Source organism: Tachyglossus aculeatus, chromosome 23 (assembly GCF_015852505.1).
Source record: "Tachyglossus aculeatus isolate mTacAcu1 chromosome 23, mTacAcu1.pri, whole genome shotgun sequence".
Classification (NCBI taxonomy): Eukaryota; Metazoa; Chordata; class Mammalia; order Monotremata; family Tachyglossidae; genus Tachyglossus; species Tachyglossus aculeatus.
The window spans coordinates 16,875,120-16,893,506 of record NC_052088.1 but is presented as its reverse complement, the minus strand read 5'-3'; the positions used below and the strand labels follow the sequence as shown (position 1 = coordinate 16,893,506).

The 18,387-nt window shown below is 42.1% G+C and overlaps 1 protein-coding gene across 3 annotated transcripts in view; it reads right to left on the bottom strand.

The window, feature by feature from the left end:
* RASGRF2 (Ras protein specific guanine nucleotide releasing factor 2) overlaps positions 1–18,387 on the bottom strand; it is a 209,110-nt gene that overhangs the window by 110,228 nt on the left and 80,495 nt on the right. For all 3 annotated transcript variants that reach the window (XM_038765854.1, XM_038765856.1, XM_038765855.1), the window contains exons 6-9: positions 15,433–15,512; positions 14,184–14,377; positions 7,868–7,977; positions 5,855–5,973 (exon numbers count right to left, since the gene is read on the bottom strand). In XM_038765854.1, the coding sequence (XP_038621782.1) occupies positions 5,855–5,973; positions 7,868–7,977; positions 14,184–14,377; positions 15,433–15,512 (503 nt within the window). The remainder of the gene's footprint in view (positions 1–5,854; positions 5,974–7,867; positions 7,978–14,183; positions 14,378–15,432; positions 15,513–18,387) is intronic.

Sequence of the window (18,387 nt, the reverse complement as noted above, 5' to 3'; positions counted from 1 at the left end):
GCTTAAACGCTGTATTAGCTTCTCCTGAGTCTGTTACACAGTTTGGATCCAATTCTGCATTAGTCACATGTTCTCTAAATATACATTATTAGGTCTGTGAAGAGTACAAAAAGTGTGCACCAAATGCAGATGCATTCATCAGCTACAAATCTAGAGAATTCTGCATGCATTTGGGCAATGTATTGAAAGGATGTAAGTTGAAAGAAAGGTTTTTTCCTATGGTACTTGTTAAGCACTTTATGTGCCAAACACCGTACTATGTGCTGGGCTAGATACAAGCTTATCAGGTTGGACACAGTCCCTAGCTTACGTGGGGCTCACAGTCTTAATTCCCATTTTTCACATGAGTTAACTGAGGCACTAAGTTAAGTGACTTGCCCAAGGTCACACAGCAGACAAGTTAGAGGAGCCAGGATTAGAAACCAGGTCCTTTTGATTTCCAGGCTCGTGCTCTATCCACTAGGCATGCAGTTTCTCCTTGCTCACTGAAACATGACTGCAAAGAATTACGGCTTAAATTTACAGCTAAAACAATATTTTGATTTACAATAAATGTCCAGGATTGGTTGTAGCAAGTTTCACCTCCTCTGGCAAAAATGAATCTAATCTATTTCACATGAGTAGTTTTGCTCTTAATTATGATATTTGTTTAAGCATTTGCTATATGTAAAGCTCTTTTCTAAGCACATGGGTAAATACAAGTTAAATCAGACTGAAGACAGTCCCTGTCCCACGTGGGACTCAGCTTCTTCAAAAAAAAAATGATAAAATTCTCTCCAGCACATAAATGGACACCACTCTTAATTTCTACTACTTTCCCAAGCCTGGAGCATTTTAAAGCTTCACTAGATTTTGGAAACAAAAAACAAAATACAAACAAAAAAAAAAACCAACAAAAATTTAGGCTAAACAATATATCTGAACCAAATGGAGAGCTACACAATTAACTTTGTTTGCATTAACAATTTGTAGGGAGACATTTGAAGCACTTTTCATTATTTCTACCACTCTTCTCTTACAGCAGGGAAGGAAGTTAATTCAGAACAAAAGTCCTTGTACAACCAATGACTTTTATAAATTTTTTTATGGCATTTCTATGTACTATATACTATGTACATTGCCTCAACAATCTACTTTGAAAGAAAAGTCTACAGCAGGGCACATACTCTAACAAATATTAAAATAATCATCATTACAGTTAAGGGTTCCATCATCAGGTGGGGTGTGGGGAAGGTAACCATGACTTCGGGAGGTGGGGGAAAGCCACAGAAGGAGATGCCAGAGACAGATGACAGATGGAGAGTCAGCTAAGAGGAGCCTGGTAGAGGCAGAAAGACTCAGTCATGGGCCACTTGGTTCTTCTGGCCTCTTCCTAGCATCCCCTGGGCTGGCTCCTCCCTAACTCTTGAGTCAGTCCTTCGAAAGAGTGGCAGGATGGGTGTTGCTTATTTAGAAATTTCTACTGGATGCACAACCGTTTCTGATAACATCCTTGTTGCATTAATAGAGTAGATTTTTCGAAGTCGAAGAATGGGATGTAAACAAAACAGGATCCCTGCTCTCACAGAGCTTACATGCTAACAAGAGAATACGATTAAGAAAACAAGAATGAATGCAATTTCATCAACTGTGTCAGATCAGTGGCCCATCGGATCCAGGATTCTCCCTCAGAAAACGGCAGCAGGGTGTTTGGAGAAACAATATGATGGCTTTCCTACACAACTACTATCCTAATGGTTACGGACGTGCCATCTTGCAAGCCTAACTTTTCCATGAAAAAAAAAAATATATATATATACACATATATATATATATACATATATAGTTTTATATATATATAAAACTTTCCCTTCTTAATATGCTTTTTAAAAATGAAGAGATTGGGTGCGTGGGGGAGCGGGGTGCCTTTAATTTGATAAAGCCCATCCGTCCTAAAATATATGGCCCACCTAGAGTGACTTAGGGTATGTGCCCTGGAAAAATAAATCCATTTATGGATTGGTTTGGATGAAGGGTAGATGCTTGACAGATGTGAAGTGGGAGGACATTCTGGGCATAAAGAACAGGATGGAAGAAGGCCTGGAGGTGGGTGTATGAGAAGAAAAAGAGGGGAATGTAGGGAACAGGAGGGAGGAGGCCAGATACGGTTTGACTGACAGGAAGGGAGTGGGCAGCTTCATAGAATGGAATGGGAGGAGTAACGTGGGCAGAGACGTCCTGGGAACTGAAGATGAATAACTTTAAGGGGGACAGCAGTTAGGAACCAGGGAAGTATCCAAGAAGGATTATTTGGTGCAATATTTTGGATGAACTAGAGGGAAGTGAAAATAGAAACAGTAAAACCACCGAGAAGACTATATTCACTCAGATATAAAAACCCAAGACCCAAACCAGGGATTTTGCTGTTGACATAGGCCACAAAAGAAGATTTCAGGATTTGGCAACATTTTGACTCTGGAGAAAAAAGGAAACTAGATACCCAGATTGTACAGTGCCTGGCACATAATAAGCAACACATATCGTTATTTCATATAGGAAAGCCAAGAGACACATTTCAACAGTGGTCAAGAAAAGCGTTGGTAAAGGGGTCTTGGACGGGAGAAAAAGAATTGGTGATTCTACAGTTTCCAGGTTAAACTCAAAGACATCACCAGGAGGCAAATAATTGGGGAAGTTCAGGAAATAAGATATGGGGAACTTGTGAAGAAGGACTGGAGAGAAAGGTGCACCTGCCCTTAGTCGGTAACCAAAGCTGTGCAAATAGAGGATATATACAAAGTAGAAGCTCTTTGTGAGCAAGGAATGTGTCTACCAATTGTGTTATATTGTACTCTCTGAAGAGCTTAATACAATGCTCCGCACATGGTAAGCACTCAATACCACTGATGGATTGACTGCTGAAAAGCACATTGGTATGTACGTTGGTATGTCCAATGAGCAGAATGGCATTGCTCAGGGAGAGTTTGTAAGACTTTTGTGCTCATCTACCTCACTCGTGGCTACCTGGTAAGCTGTTCCCGCTGGCCAAAGCCCTCTCAGCCTAGCCCGCTAAATCCTGGGGCAGTGCTGAGAGCCCCCGGAGAGCGTTGAGGCACGGAGACCCCCAGAATCAGCCAAAAAGCCTTGATGAAATTCCATGGCCCACTCACACACTGAGACCCTTCTAGAATGGCTGTAGGCCACAGCACAGCCTCCAGGTCCATCCTGGCTCAAATTTGCATCCCCAGAGCTCCTTAGTCACTCCAGAGTTCTGAGTAGCCTTGTAAATTTAAACAAAGTTTGCAGGTGTGCCCAATGGGCTTCACCAGTTCAACCACAGGGCATCACTCAATGCCCTCTGAGGGTGGGAGAGCACTTCACCAAAAAGGTAAATGTAAAACAAAGTCTTTTAAAGCAGAGCACAGTACAGTCACCTTGGGGGGAAATTTGAGGGAAAATTCTCATTTTTCTTCCCGACACAAGAGAGGTAGATTGTTTATCATGTACGAGAAAATCTAGGTTAATGCCATATTTAGCTAAGCAAGCAATCTTGTTTTCTCTTTACATGTATTCTCAAATACCTAATCGAAACCTCTTAAAAAATGCAACAAAATTTGGATATTAAATTATAATTTCACAGTTGGTTTCATGAACTATCACCTCACAACCATGTCATGTACCACACAAATTCATGCACAATCCCTAGTTTTCCCAGTTTACTGAGATTATAATTAAACCCTGAAATGGCATTCAATTTTGTTTTCACACTATCATTAATTGATTAATGATAGCATTAATTGTTGGAAAAAAAAAGTAACGGTCTGTAGTGTAAACCTTTACTCTCAGATAGTGTGTGCTTGGGGGTGGGAGAGAAGAGGGAGGCAGGAATGATGACTTAATTTGGGGGAAAAAAAGAGCTTTGCAGCACATTCCCAAATCACATGGGTCAGACGGGGGAGAAGCATCTTTCTGTGGAGAATGCTCAAACCAAGGAGCCCAAATGGAGCCCTCCAACACGTCCTGACATGCATGAGTGAATCTGGAGGAAGGGACCACACCACAGTAACCACAGATGGTCTTTTTAACCAAATTCCTCTTCCATTTTGAGATCTGAAAATAATCAACTTTTATTGATTATTTCCTCAGCATTTAAGCCAAAACGGATATTGCGTTATATGACTGATAGGCAAATCAAATAAGTACATCTGGCAGCAACACATCAACACACTGGGGAAAAAAAACCCACCATAAATGGGAAACATCTACACTTGTAGTACACAACTATTAATCAGGGCTGAGCACAATTCTGGACCAGTTTTTGTCTCTACAATGGAAGGAAAGATGATGCCCAGTAAATTTTGGTTTCCAATAGTTTTCGTTACACGCACCTTAACAGATACATATACGACTTACGCTAAAGGAGCATAATAAATGCCCGTGAACACGAACCTTACAATGAAATATTTTAAAAGCCCTTCAAGAACCAGAACAGATTTAAGTGTGACAGTAATTCCGGAAGTTTTCTATTTTTCCTCCTTTTTTGTGCACAACCCAAGAGTTTCAAATCAACTTGCAGAGTTTCCAGTGAATTCCCAAAACAGTGAAAATTAATCTAAAACACATCCAAAGGCCAGTAGATCAATATTCAAGCATTCCATAATAAATTAATTTTCCATTTTTAGTTGAAGATTCAAATGAAGCATTACAAAGTGACAAAACCAGTGGTTGCACATATGCAAATTACATTTCCAAGCTTACTCAGCGAACCCTGTGCTAATCGGTTTTCTCTGCCCGTTACCAAATCACAGAGTGCTGAACGGCATGCATTAAATTTTTTTCCGGTGCCATACACAAAGATTACTGTGCACAGTACAAATGAAAACTCTTGGCAGCTAAGATATACAACTGAACAAACATAAATTGCTAAACACACTTTGTATAGCAAGCTTTTACACGGACTCCTTTGAATAATATTAGCACGTTACAGTAAAGCCCAGTTTGGAATTCGTTCCCGGCTCAAAGAAAATACCAGCTATGCTAAATCAAGGCTACATGAAATGTGCCTATCCATCATTTAACAGTCCAGGACCTGATTGTTTCTATGACAGCCACCAGCAGAATCCCTCTCAAAAGGATTATCCCTTTTGAAACAATGCCGTATATGTTTTTGATTGTGGAAACATGTACAAACATGTGTCCTCAAGCTCTTTTGTTCTTCATTCCTGTAGGTCCGAATGTTTTCAGCTCTTCTGGAACCCAAGGCTTCATTAACCAGCAAAGATGCTGAGAGCCCCCCAGACAGACAGCTCATACACAGAATCACTGTGCCATGAGCAAAGAACTATAATAACCACTCCGGCTGGTGTCGGTCATGAAAAATCATGTCAGTGGGCAGCCAGAGGGATCATCGGATTATCAAATTATGTCATGTGGGGCTGTTCCGGAAGTGCTGATGAAAAATGGGAACAAGAGACAGCTGTTTTCACTCCGCACGTTCTCTCTGCCGCTATTTGACAGAGCTTTGAGGATTTCAAGCTTCTCTTGGGTCTTTGCCCGGATGTCATCGCCACCCGAGACTGCGACGTCAATTGGCCAGACAGACCTGTTCTCCATGGAGCTGTAGATAATGTCCGGTCCGTTGAGGAGGAGAGTCCAGTCAGAATGTAATTTACTGTCCCAATCGTGCTTTACTATTATAGTGTTGCTGTTTTTCATGGCCCCTGAAAAGAAACAGCATAGAGGTGGGCCTCAACCATAGCCCAAAACCACTGGTCAATGGGGACAACTTGGTACAAATCATCCCAGACGGGGCCACTTTCCTATAGTCGTTATGCTACAGTGGCACAGATCATGACTTTCCAAGCCAGAGGCCTACCTTGACGAATGAAAGTTTGGCTGGTGTCCAAGAGTATGTCACAGCCTTCCACGATCATTCTTTCTATGGCAAGGTTTTTCCGGATGTTTTCTGTGTCGCTCACTTCATCGTGCATTATCCTGTTGGGCATGATACAAACGGGGTTTCAGGAGCAGGCAGGGGCGGGTTATATCACACTACATTACCCTGCTGCCATCAAAATACACGAGACCATCATTACTAGTATTCAAAGGAAAAGTAATATCCGGGAGCCCCAATCTGGATGCAAATAAAACCCACGGTCAAGCCAAGGAAGGATGAGCCCCTGGTCTCCTCCAGCTCATGGCTTGCACAAACAGCACTTTAATTAATCACTTAATAAAAGCTGGGTAGAGGTGAATTTTTACAAATGAACCTCAGAAATGACACACTGTTTTGAAGACATCCTCTCTGTTCCACATGGGGGACTATATTTACTGAAAGTGAGCAAATTAAAAAAGATCTGCAACTTAAAATAAGCAACTGCTAGGCCCCAGATAATCTCCCAAGCTGCAGAAAAATTAAAGTGGCATCTAAGCCAACTAATAGATTTTTCGGTAGAATGACTTTAGCTATGTTTCCTTAGGTTTCTTTTGATCATGCCACAGATGATTATTTTGAGGAATGCTATATTCTCTAGGATCATTTGGCTTTTTGCTATTATGTCTATCAATTTCAAATTATTCAGAGTGAAAAAGCTTAGCAAGTGCCCAGAGTGTATTCAACCTGAATTCTGTGAATACTTTGTCAATGAATAACACTGTGACATTTCCAGCAGAATCCCAAGAAAAAGAAATGATTATGAGTACTTAGCTAGGAAAGCAGAACCACGGTGGAGTACTGTATTTTAGTTTTATTTTTCTACAAGTACAATATGTCTGAACGTTCTTACATGGGAGATGACATAATTTAAATGGTTCCTCTAAATTTGCCCCGGAAAAGTCTTCTTTTATTGCATCACAAGTAATTTGTACATTTAGTTATTCGTATTGGGATTTTCATTTAAACAGCACATTAAAATAAATCAAGAGCAAGCCATTTAATTCTGGTTGGTTAGTCATGCTGTTAGCTCTAATGAAAGTAATGGACGTTCTGCTCCTGCCTGAAAGCTTTGCTAAGGCTTTCAAATCACCTCCCTCTCCTGCCCTGAAGATTCCCCGGCACCCATTCCTTTTCCCAGCAGCATCGTGGCTTGTCATAAACCAAGGACTGGACTGGACAGGTTCCCTGGGGGTGACCACAGTGAGGCTCTAATGGGTAGTAATGAAGGAAGCAATATGGCACTGGCTTGGAAGTCCGGGGACCCCGGCTTCTATTCCCTGCTGTGTGACCTCGGAGAAGTCGTTTAATCTCTCCAAAACTCAGTTTCCTCTCTATAAAGTGGGGATTCCACATCTGATCTTGCTCCTATTTAAATTTTAAGCCCCATGTGGGACCGGGACTGTGTCCAAACTTATTTTCCTGTATCTATCCCAGTGCTTGCCACATAGTAAACACTTCATAAAATACTAATATTATTATCATCATCATTAGGATCCTTTACAACCCTGCAACATGACATGGGCAGCAGATGGCTGCAGTTTTCAACAGGGTAAAAGTCATCCCCACAATGACTCTTTTATGGCATTTGTTAAGCGCTTACTATGTGCCAGGCACTGTTCTAAGCGCTAGGGTAGATACAAGATAATCAGGTTGGACATAGTCCTTTGTCCACATGGGGCTCACTATCTTAATCTCCATTTTACAGATGAGGTAACTCAGGCACAGAGAAGTGAAGTGACTTGCCCAGATCACACAGCGGGCAAGTGGCGGAGTCAGGACTAGAACCCAGGTCCTTCTAAGTCCCAGGCCCGTGCTGTATTAGGCCACTCTGCTTCTTGAGAACAAGGGAAATCGGGTCTACAGTCCCCAAGGACTGTGGGCAAGCTACACATGCTTACACACTATATGTGATACTCTTTGACTTACTTCTCCGTTTCAAAGACCCCCACATACCTTGATAATTCTTCTAGCTTTGACTTGGCAAATTCCAGACTTTTTCTTTCCACATGTTCATGGGGTGTATGTGCTAGAAGTTCATGAAGTGTTATAATATACCTAGGAATCTTAAAAGTAAATGAAGATTGGCATTAGCGAACACCAGGATACATAATGACAATGGATACAAATGATCACTCCTCACGATATTTTTAACTATGACTTTTTTTACTTGAAATAAATGTTCCTTGATCAAAGAAAATTTGGGAAACTAAAAGCAAATGAAATATTACAGTAAAAGGAATTGTGGTGGTCAATCAGATTTTCCGATGAAACAGTTATCTCTCACAGTAAGAACAAAATAGAGGACTCCTGCAGACTGGTTTGGTAAACAGGCTTAGCAAATCTGAATGCAGTTAGTATTGAGACATGGCAGCCAGAAGGAATGGGTTTGTGAATTTTTAGTTTTAAAGGCCTGAGAAACACACACACACACACACACACACACACACACACACACACTCCACATCCCTAAACCCCTGCCTCCCCCCACTGCTGCAAAACACATTTTTGTAGTGTGCAAAAACCCACTTCATTTACACTGTTCACAAGCATGCTACTGTTGAAAATAGATGAGTCTTCCACAGCTTCCAGTTGTATTTTATTAATTTCACTTAACAGGATCAAGAAAACTGTGCTAAAACTTCAGTTCTCATTTACGAGTAATCAATCGAGAACAGGGGAAGCAGCATGGCCTAATGGATAGAGCATGGGCCTGGGAATCAGATGGACCTGGGTTCTAACTCTAATTCTGGCACTTGTCTGCTGTGTGACCCTGGGTATGTCACAACTTCTCTACACTGTAAGCAAGGAATGTGTCTGTTATATTGCTCTGCACACACTAAGAGCACTGTGCAAAGCATTGTACTAAGCACTCAATAAATATGATTGTCTGTGCCTCAAGTTACCTCATCTGTAAAACGGGGATTAAGACTGTGAGCCCCATTTGGGACAAGGAACGGGTATCCATCCCAGTGCTTAGAACTGTGCCTGGCAAACAGTGAACACTTAACAGGTACCATAAAAGAGGAGCACATATATGGGAGGCAGTGTGGCCTAGATGGAAGAGTATACGGCTGGAAGTCAGGAGTGACCCAGATTCTAATCACTTAGGTTCACTGTGCCTCAGTTGCCTCATGTGTAAACCAGGGATAAAATACCTGCCTCTGTCTCCCTACAACTGTGAGCCCAGTGAGGGACGAAGCCCATATCTGATCTGATTATATTTTATCTGCTCAAGTGGTTAGTCTAGTGTTTGGCAGATGGTAAGTGTTGAATACATTCCACTGTTATTGCTAAAATATTATTGTTACATTATATTATTTAATATTATTATTAAAATCAGGATGGTAGGCACAGGGTTTACATCTTCATCATGTGACTCTCCTCTGCAGAAGGCCACAGTCCTCACTGATTTTTGAAGAGTTCACCTGGGATAAGGCTGACAAGACCAACTTTTATTAGTCCCAAAAGGACTCAGAAAGAACTGGGGCTCTGTGGGCCTCCAGGGAGATCAACATAAGAATAGAAGCAGCCCTGCCTCGTATGGGAGATGGAAGAGAGGAAAGATGGATGAGAGGGGTGGGGAGCAGGTGGAGGACTGAATGTTGCTGCTGTTTTTCAATATTCATTGATGAACCTCGATGTCACAGGCACTGTAGGTGCTGTAGAAAGTTGATAACTGCCATATGAATCTGCTAAATATGACCCAATCAACCAACCAAAAGTATTTACTGAGCACCTGAGCGTAAACTATTATACTAAGCACTGGGGGAGACTTCAAAAGAAGGAAGACCCATGTTCCCAAGTAAATTGCAAGTTTCTTGTGCAGAGGGACTGTGTCTACCAACCCTGTTGGACTGCACTTTCCCGAAGGCTTAGTGCAGTGCTCGGCACACAGAAGCACTCAATAAATACCACTGATAAATTCCTGGTCCTCAAGGTGCTTAGAGTCTAAATGGAGAATTTATGACCTAAAGAACGGTGATGATAATCAGGGCAAAACTAAAATATAGCCCACCCTTCATTATCTGAAAGAGCAGGAGACAGGGTTTGCCTAAATAAATGCAACCCACAAGCTTGATATTTCAGCTAGTCCCTTTAATCTCCTCCCACCACAAACCTTTTTGTCAGAGATGTTTACAAGGAACAAAACTGACTGAAATATTGTGCCTCTCCACAAATAAGCAGTGAAATACCCAAAGGACAGGCAGAAGGAAAGAGGAGGATAAACAAAGGTCCTGAAATATCCATAATCAAGATAGATAATCAATCACTAGATATAAATCTAAGAGCTAACTGGGAACGGAATTGGGGCCATTCAAGTGAGAGACTTGTCTGAATCAATCAAAATTCAGCTTTTTAATTATACTTCATTGAACAGTTGAAAAATCCCTGCCTTTACATGATGTCCTTTCCAGTTGCTGCATTTTAAAACTCAGGAAACTGAAAATGTATATTCATAAAGAATGGAATTAAAATGTTGATTAAACAGTGTCAATCATATTTATTGAGCATTTACTGTTTGCAGAACACTGTACTAAACACTTGGGAGTGTTCTACTATAAAAATGCTTATTTGTAGACTTTCAAGGTACAACTCCACAAATCACTTGGATTTCACTGACCTTTTTTTAAAAATGCAGCAGTTGTCTTTCATAAGCAAGGCTAATACTATACACATAATTCTTTTCTGCACCCAATTTCATATTTCAGTGGGCCTTAACCATGGCAGGGAATGTCGCTGTTTACGGTTGCATTGTACTTTCCCAAGCGCTTAGTACAGTGGTCCGCATAGAGTAAGCGTTTAATACGATTTAACTGAATGAATTCAAGTGAAAGAATCAAGCATAAATTCCATTTAAACACCCCCAAAATTCCTCCTGGCACCCGCACTTCATGCACAGAAACATGGCCTTATCTGATTCAAGAAAGACAGTATATGCCCCATCTCCCAGACTGGTCCCACGTCTATGCTTGGGTGCACACACCATGAAGCCAATGGAAATGACTGCCTCTAAACCTTTTTTGTGTGTGAAGGACACACTCTTGATCTCTTCCAGATCAGAGTTGCAGGAGACTTAGGCCATGAGAAGATAGGTAAGTAGGAGCCCCATACAATGAGAAAAGTAGGGAGGAACCAGGATAATGAGGGTTTGCTGTCATTCAGTGCAGCCACCAAGGAGTTTCACCAGGATTGACCTATGCAATTCTTGCCAAGAATGAGGCTCAGAAATCTCTCAAACACACAAAGCCCAGTGCCCTGTAAAAGCCACCTCTCCAAAGGCCATCCCTGCCAAAGAGGGGCCAAAGTGAAAGACACATCTCCTTGGGGAAATCACCTCCGAGGACTTACTAAAGTTGTGACCTCCTTTCCCCCTCTGAAAATGAGTTCAAAGGAGTACAAAATTCCAACATACAAAAGGGGCGATTTCTCTGGCATTTCCATTGGGTCACTGAACCCAAGGGAGAAGCTAAGACTACGGAAAACTCCTGCTGGGCCAGTCCTCTATTGCTAATACTTGGTTGCGGGGGAAGAGGGAAGCCAGGTACCTTGGCACTCAGCAGGGAAAGGAGCAGAGCCAGGTAAGATGATGACGATGGCATTTGTTAAGCGCTTACTATGTGCAAAGCACTGTTCTAAGCGCTGGGGGGGATACAAGGTGATCAGGTTGTCCCGTATAGGGCTCACAGTCATCACCCCCAATTTACAGATGAGGTAACTGAGGCTCTGAGAAGTTAAGTGACTTGCCCAAGGTCACACAGCAAGTTCTGTTGTACTCACCCGAGTGCTTAGTACAGTGCCCTGCACACAGGAAGCGCTCAATAAATACAACTGACAATTGACTGACTAGACTGCTCACTGATGGCAGGGATTGTTGTCTACTGACTTTATTATATCATAAGAGGGGCTGTCCCTTTGGACGAAACAGAAACAACCTACACAGGTTTCTATCATGCCAGTCAATCAAAGACCAGGGTGAAAGCAACCACTACAGCAACCCCAAGAGCTGCCCTATAATTGAATCATTATAGATTATACTGTAATTAGGCCTTTGAAACAAAGTTCCTAAAATATCAAAGTACCAAATGGATACCCAGAGCAAAATTTGGGTATGAAGTCCTGGCACTTAATGCCATTTATGCGGGCATTTCTTGGTACTTTAAAGCAATTTGCATTTCTCCCATCTTTATGTGGTTTTCTCATTTTTATTTTATTTTTTGGTTCATAACACACAAGTGTTAAAGCCCCCATGCCTGGAAACATATGTGATTACATTTTTCATGGAATCGTTGCATGACCTCTCATCTACCAAAGCTATAATTTCATTTCTCACTTTTAAAATAAATTTGCTACAACAAATATACAGCGGATTTGATTTCAAAGTTTGTTTTCCTGAGAATATGTCTTACGGTACATAAAGCTGGAATACAACTTGGTTGATTATTTTGCATTTTTCCCTCATGAGATGTTTTACCTCACAGGAAGAAAAAATTCAAACAGTCCAACCCCATTTAAAAATAAAAGTCCACAAAAAACCAAAGCAGAGTAAACAAAATAACCCAAAATTATTCTCTAACAAAATTTCCCCTTCATTTTGCTATTTCTGCTTGCCTAACTGCATGCAACTTCTAACTGGGTCTCGGGTTTTCTAAAATTTTGTAGCTGGGTTTGAGAAACTTGAGGGTTAACTTTTAAGAAACTAACACAGCTTATTTCAGGCAGTCAATCAATGATATTCACTGAGTACTTATTGTGTGCAGAGCACTGTACTAAGCACTTGGGAAATTACAATACCACTGAGTTGGTATACTTGATCCCTCAAGGAGCTTACAGTCTAGTGGGATCTGACTGTAATGGGATTCCTTCTTAGAATAACTGCAAGGTCTCCCCTGATTGATTTACAGAACATGGACACAAAATTGATTTTTCGTAGAACTTGCAGCAAACAAGCACTTCAGGAAACAGAATTATAATAATAATAATGATGATGGCATTTGTTAAGCGCTTACTATGTGCAAAGGACTATTCTAAGCACTGGGGAGGTTACAAGGTGATCAGGCTGTCCCACGGGGGGCTCACAGTCTTAATCCCCATTTTACAGATGAGGGAACTGAGACACAGAGAAGTTAACTGACTCGCCCAAAGTCACACAGCTGACAATTGGCAGAGCTGGGATTTGAACCCATGGCCTCTGACTCCAAAACCCGTGCTCTTTCCACTGAGCCACGCTGCTTTTCTTATGACAACATTAAATTATCTTAAGCTTCTTGGGGGCAGGAATCAGGTTTGCTAAATTTATTATACTCTTTTACAGCACTTAGTACAATACCCCACACATAGTAGTCATCAAATATTATTGACTGAATTAGGTTTTGCGCTTCAGTGCAGAAATTCCAAGCACTGAAAGGTGAAAGGTGTCCCCTCCATCACTGCCCACTTCAACCTCTCACTCTCCAGGACCTCTTCCCTCTCTATCTTCACATTCATGCAAGTGCCCCCCATTTACAAAAGCCTGTTTTTCATCCTCTGGCCCCCTCCAGCTAGCGACCCCTTCTCCCTGCTCCCATCTCTATCCAAACTCCTAGAATGGGTCGTATAGGCTTGCTGCCTTATTTCCTCTCCATCGGTTCTCTTCTTGACCCTTTGCATTGTTTACATCTCACTTTCTGCTGAGTGCTTCGGGTGCTGGGAGCCCTGGAAGATTGCTGAAGGCAGGAGCTACAAGCCAACATCATCATCAATCGTATTTATTGAGCACTTACTATGTGCAGAGCACTGTACTAAGCACTTGGGAAGTACAAATTGGCAACATATAGAGACAGTCCCTACCCAACAGTGGGCTCACAGTCTAAAACATGCACTTTCCCCACAGTTAGAGCCCTGGAATTGCTTTTGACAGCAATCTGGCTCTGGGGAATCTTTGCAGGCTTTTGGGTTCAGGTGCACTGAACCCAAAATCTCAGTGCCTGTTTGACTTCATGACACTGTCTCTCCTCCCTTCCCCAAAACTCATCCCGTGCCAAGCTCCTCTCCCTGTGTTGACAGGTCTGGCAACACAAAAAAGATCAGGAAGACAGGACCTGGTCCTCCCACCTGCTGATGAGAACAGATCATCCAGGGATCAGTGGGGGACCTTTAGGCCTGGACCCTCGCGACATTCAGCAACCCTGATTAAATGACACATCTCCATAAACCTGTTCTGTCTGCACTTAATTTAATGGTGCGGCCAAATTTACAGAAATGACACATCGAGAGATGCCCCAGAAGTTACCTGAAACATTGGATACGTAAGGAACGTTTCCAACATTCTCCCTTCACATGCGGGGTTGGCTTCATATTGCTTCAAGAGTTTATCAAAATCTCTGTTCTGCTTACAATTTGCCAGGACTTGGAGACTGTACTGGTGATTACGGACAAACTCTTGATAAATATTCAGCATCGGCAGCAGAATGTCAAACAGGTCAGCTAGAAAGAGAAAGGAAATACTGTGGTTTATCAGCACACTCACCAGTATTGGAATAAATGAGCTGAGCTATGGGAAACAGGACCTGGTTATCTACAGTTTCTATATCAATCGACTGGATTTATTGAACGCTTACTTGTGTTCAGAGCACTGTAACAAAGCCTTTGGGAGGTTGCTAACTGGATTTGTGCTACCTATACACTCCTGTACTCACAATCACACGTAAGCACTCCTTTTAAAGCACTTATTCATGCACATATCCACCTTTCCATTCTTTTCCTCCTCCTAGCTGCAATTTATTTATTTATTTATTTGTGTACGTGTTTATTTTTGATGGTTTTTGTTAAGGGCTTAACTTTGTGCAAAGCACTGTAAAAAGCACCGGGGTAGATACAAGCAAATCAGCCTGGACACAGTCCGTGTCCCACATGGGGCTCACAGTCTTAATCCTTATTTTACAGATGAGGTAACTGAGGTGCAGAGAAGTTAAGAGACTTGGCCAAGGTCACACAACAGATAAGTGGAGGAGCCCAGGTCCTCTGACTACAAGTCCTGTGCTCTACACATTAGGCAACACTGCTTCTGTATTTCATTCCTGTCTTGCCCTGATAGATGGAAGTTCAACTCTTTGAGGGCAGGGACAGTGTCTCCTAATGCCATCGTACTCCCAGAGCACTGAATTGTGCTCTGCCCTCAGTAAGAATTCAGCAAATGCTATTGATGGATAAAATGGAACTCAGAGCCCTGGAAAAGCACACCAAACCAGCAGCTTGTGTCAATAATGGAAAGAATCCAGGGGCCAAATAGGATCTAAATAATTACTCCTAGTTGAAACAACTTCTGGGCCTAGGCTGGTCTTGAGGTTCAGATTCAAGCAGAAGATCCCAAACAAACATGTCCATGAAATATCACCCACATGATCAATTACGTACTCTCTCACTCTCCTTCTTCAACTGGGTTAATTTCTGGGTTAACAGAAATTTTAATTTAATCATACACCAACGCAAACATCAACTGTGAGAGAAGAAAATATTATGCCTAAACAGCAGGGACTTACCTAAAATTAAAGTAGGCCAATTAGCTATCCTTGCCTTCAGTCCTTGATGAAATATTTCATGAAGAAACATGATTGTTTCACTGAAAAAGATCACAATGATAAAAAGAATGATAACTGACTTCAAAATGATACGGAAATATTGTTTTCTGACCCAGGTGAGTTCCCCGGACTTTAGAATCAGAAGTTGGACCCTGATATCTCCTTGACCCCTACAGATCAGGTTACTGCACTAGAGGAGCCCCTTTTTAGCCTACCTCAAGCTCAGAAAACAGGGAGGCAGGGGAGGAGGGGATGCCTGGATCCCTTTTTCTGACTTCGGGAGGGTTTCCAGGAATCAACAGAACTCATCCCAAGGTCAGGGCAGGACCCGGTCATTCCCTCTCTTCTCATTCTTCTACTCCACGGCTGTAGCAAATTGAGTTAGGACAAGAGCTTTCGGGTTTTGATCAGTAAATCCTTGCAGGAGGACACCTGCAGTTACTAGAGCTACTGGATCGTCACAGAAGGCCAGGTTTCTGCACCTATAGAACAGCCCTGACTATACCTCCTGGGGGAATAGCTGTCAGAGCAGACCTCACCAATACTTACCAAGTCCAGTGGGTGGTCCCCAGGGCCCTGGATCTCCTAATTTTCCCAAGTCCATCCTTCCCCCATCTTTCCCAAGCCTTCCATCCCAACACATGCTCCCAGCTTCTATTTCATGGCCAAGTGTAAAGAGCACGAGTCTGAGTCACAAAGAACCTGGGTTCTGCTCTTTGATCTTGGGTAAATCACTTAATTTTTCCATGCCCCAGTTTCGTCATCTGTAAAGTGAGTATTCAATGCTTGGTCTCCTTCCTACTTAGATTGTTGGTCCCATGTGGGACAGGGACTGTGTCTAAACTCAATATCTTGTATCTATCCCAGTGCTTGGTACAGTCTTTGACCCATAGTAAGTACTTAAACACCACATCGTATTTTGCTCATTTTCAAAAACTCTGAAGAAAATACTTTGAAACAAGGATTTATGGGGTAGAACTAAAATGGGGTAGAACTGAGTACTAGAATGCTTTTAGATTCCCTTCTTCCATTTGCACCCAAGTTTCTTATTTCACTGAGCTTTCATTCTGCCATTAAGATCTGTAAAGGAAAATATATCTGGTGAGTCCTATCATTTAAAAGACTTCTACACTTTTACTGCAGGGATTTGGGCAAGAAGAACTCTCCCGGGAGGCCTGTTCATCTCTTACTTGCACTGGGAAACAGCACTCAGAAATGCAAAGTAATGTTTTACTAATCAGAGCTGCCTTTCAGTTGAAAGATTCATTCATTCAATCGTACTTATTGAGCGCTTACTGTGTGCAGAGCATTGTACTAAATGCTTGGGAAGTACAAGTCAGCAACATATAGAGACCGTGACTCTATCCATGGGAGCTCGTCAATATGTAGACAGTAGAGCAAACAAGAAATGAATGATCTTGGTCAATGGAAGAGCCAAACTTCCAGATTACTTCTTAATTGATTTAATTCTCTAGTACTCCCTCATTCGCAAGAAATGGCTTCACTAGGGAGAACTCACCAAATGTACACACGCACACACACACACCCTCCTCCCCACCAACCCCTTCAAAAGCAGAAAGAAGTGGTGGTCACTCACCTTGGTTGACTGTCCTTCATATGCTATTGAGCCCTCTACCTGAAAACTACCCTCCTCCACATTGCACCAAGGCCATTATAACAGAAAGTGTGGACAATTGTTGAAGTTCTAAATTGAAAGTATATGAACCAGCCTATAGCTGCAACTTCAAAGGTAAGTACATACAGGAAGCTTGAGAAAGAAGCCCTGCCTTCGATAAATTGCCTCCTTAAATCCACATTCAGGGGGAAAGGGAGTGGGGACCATTTCAGATTTGGTGGCAAACTGCTGCTGGTTGGCCAAACAGTGCTGGAAGCTATTTGCAAATTAGAATCTATGTGCCCACTGCCATTTTCCAAGCTTCCAAGATGAACTAATTTCTGTGAAGCCTGGAGACAATCAAAAACCAGAGTGGTAAATCAAATAGCCCTGCCACTTCTTAAAATAGTGCTATTTGTTAAGCACTTACTATGTGCCCAGCACTTTACTAAATGCTGGAGTAATCAGCTCAGACATAGCCCCTTGTCCCACATGGAGTTCACAAGCTGGTTATGGGAAGGGAACATGACTGCTAACTCTGTTATACTGAACTCTTCCAAGCACTTAGTACAGTGCTCTGCACAGCACATAGCGCTCAATAAATGCCACTGGTGATGAGGAGGGAAAACAGTAATCTGTAAATCCCATTTTACAGATTAAGAAATTGAGGGACAAAAAATTAAGCGGCTTCACCAAGGACACAGCAGACAAGTGGCGGAGCCAGGATTAGAACCCAGGTATTGTGACTCCCAGGGCTTAGTTCTTTCTTCTAGGCCACAATGCTTCTCTCCTAGCAAGTCTCTCTTACGGTAGTCGGTGTTATACAACCTGTGGCACGATTCATTATGTATTTGCTAATATCCAGGAGAGAGAAACTAAGAAACATTGACAAGTACAACCTTCCTGGTAGCAATACTCAAATATTAAATTGAAAATGAACAGAAAATAGGTTACATATGTAACTCGGCTGTTCTTATTTCATACTGAATAGTGTCTGTTGGTAAACCGTAAAACAAACACTGATTCCACAAATAGTGACAAAGATGTATTCCTCTTGGAAACCAAAATCATGTCTGTTCTGTTTCTGGCTCACCAACCCTAGTGGGACAGGCTGTAGGTCTGGTGACAGGGGCAAAGATCTGGGATAGAGAAGGTTGATAATCCCCTGAAATTAGGACCGGCAGATACCCTTTAACCTGGGACGGGGCCTTGGTAGAAAGCCTTTTTTGGTTAAGCAGAGCAGGAGGGATGGCAGATCAAAACTAGGTTTGCCAGGAAGGGAAGATTTAGTCACACCAGAG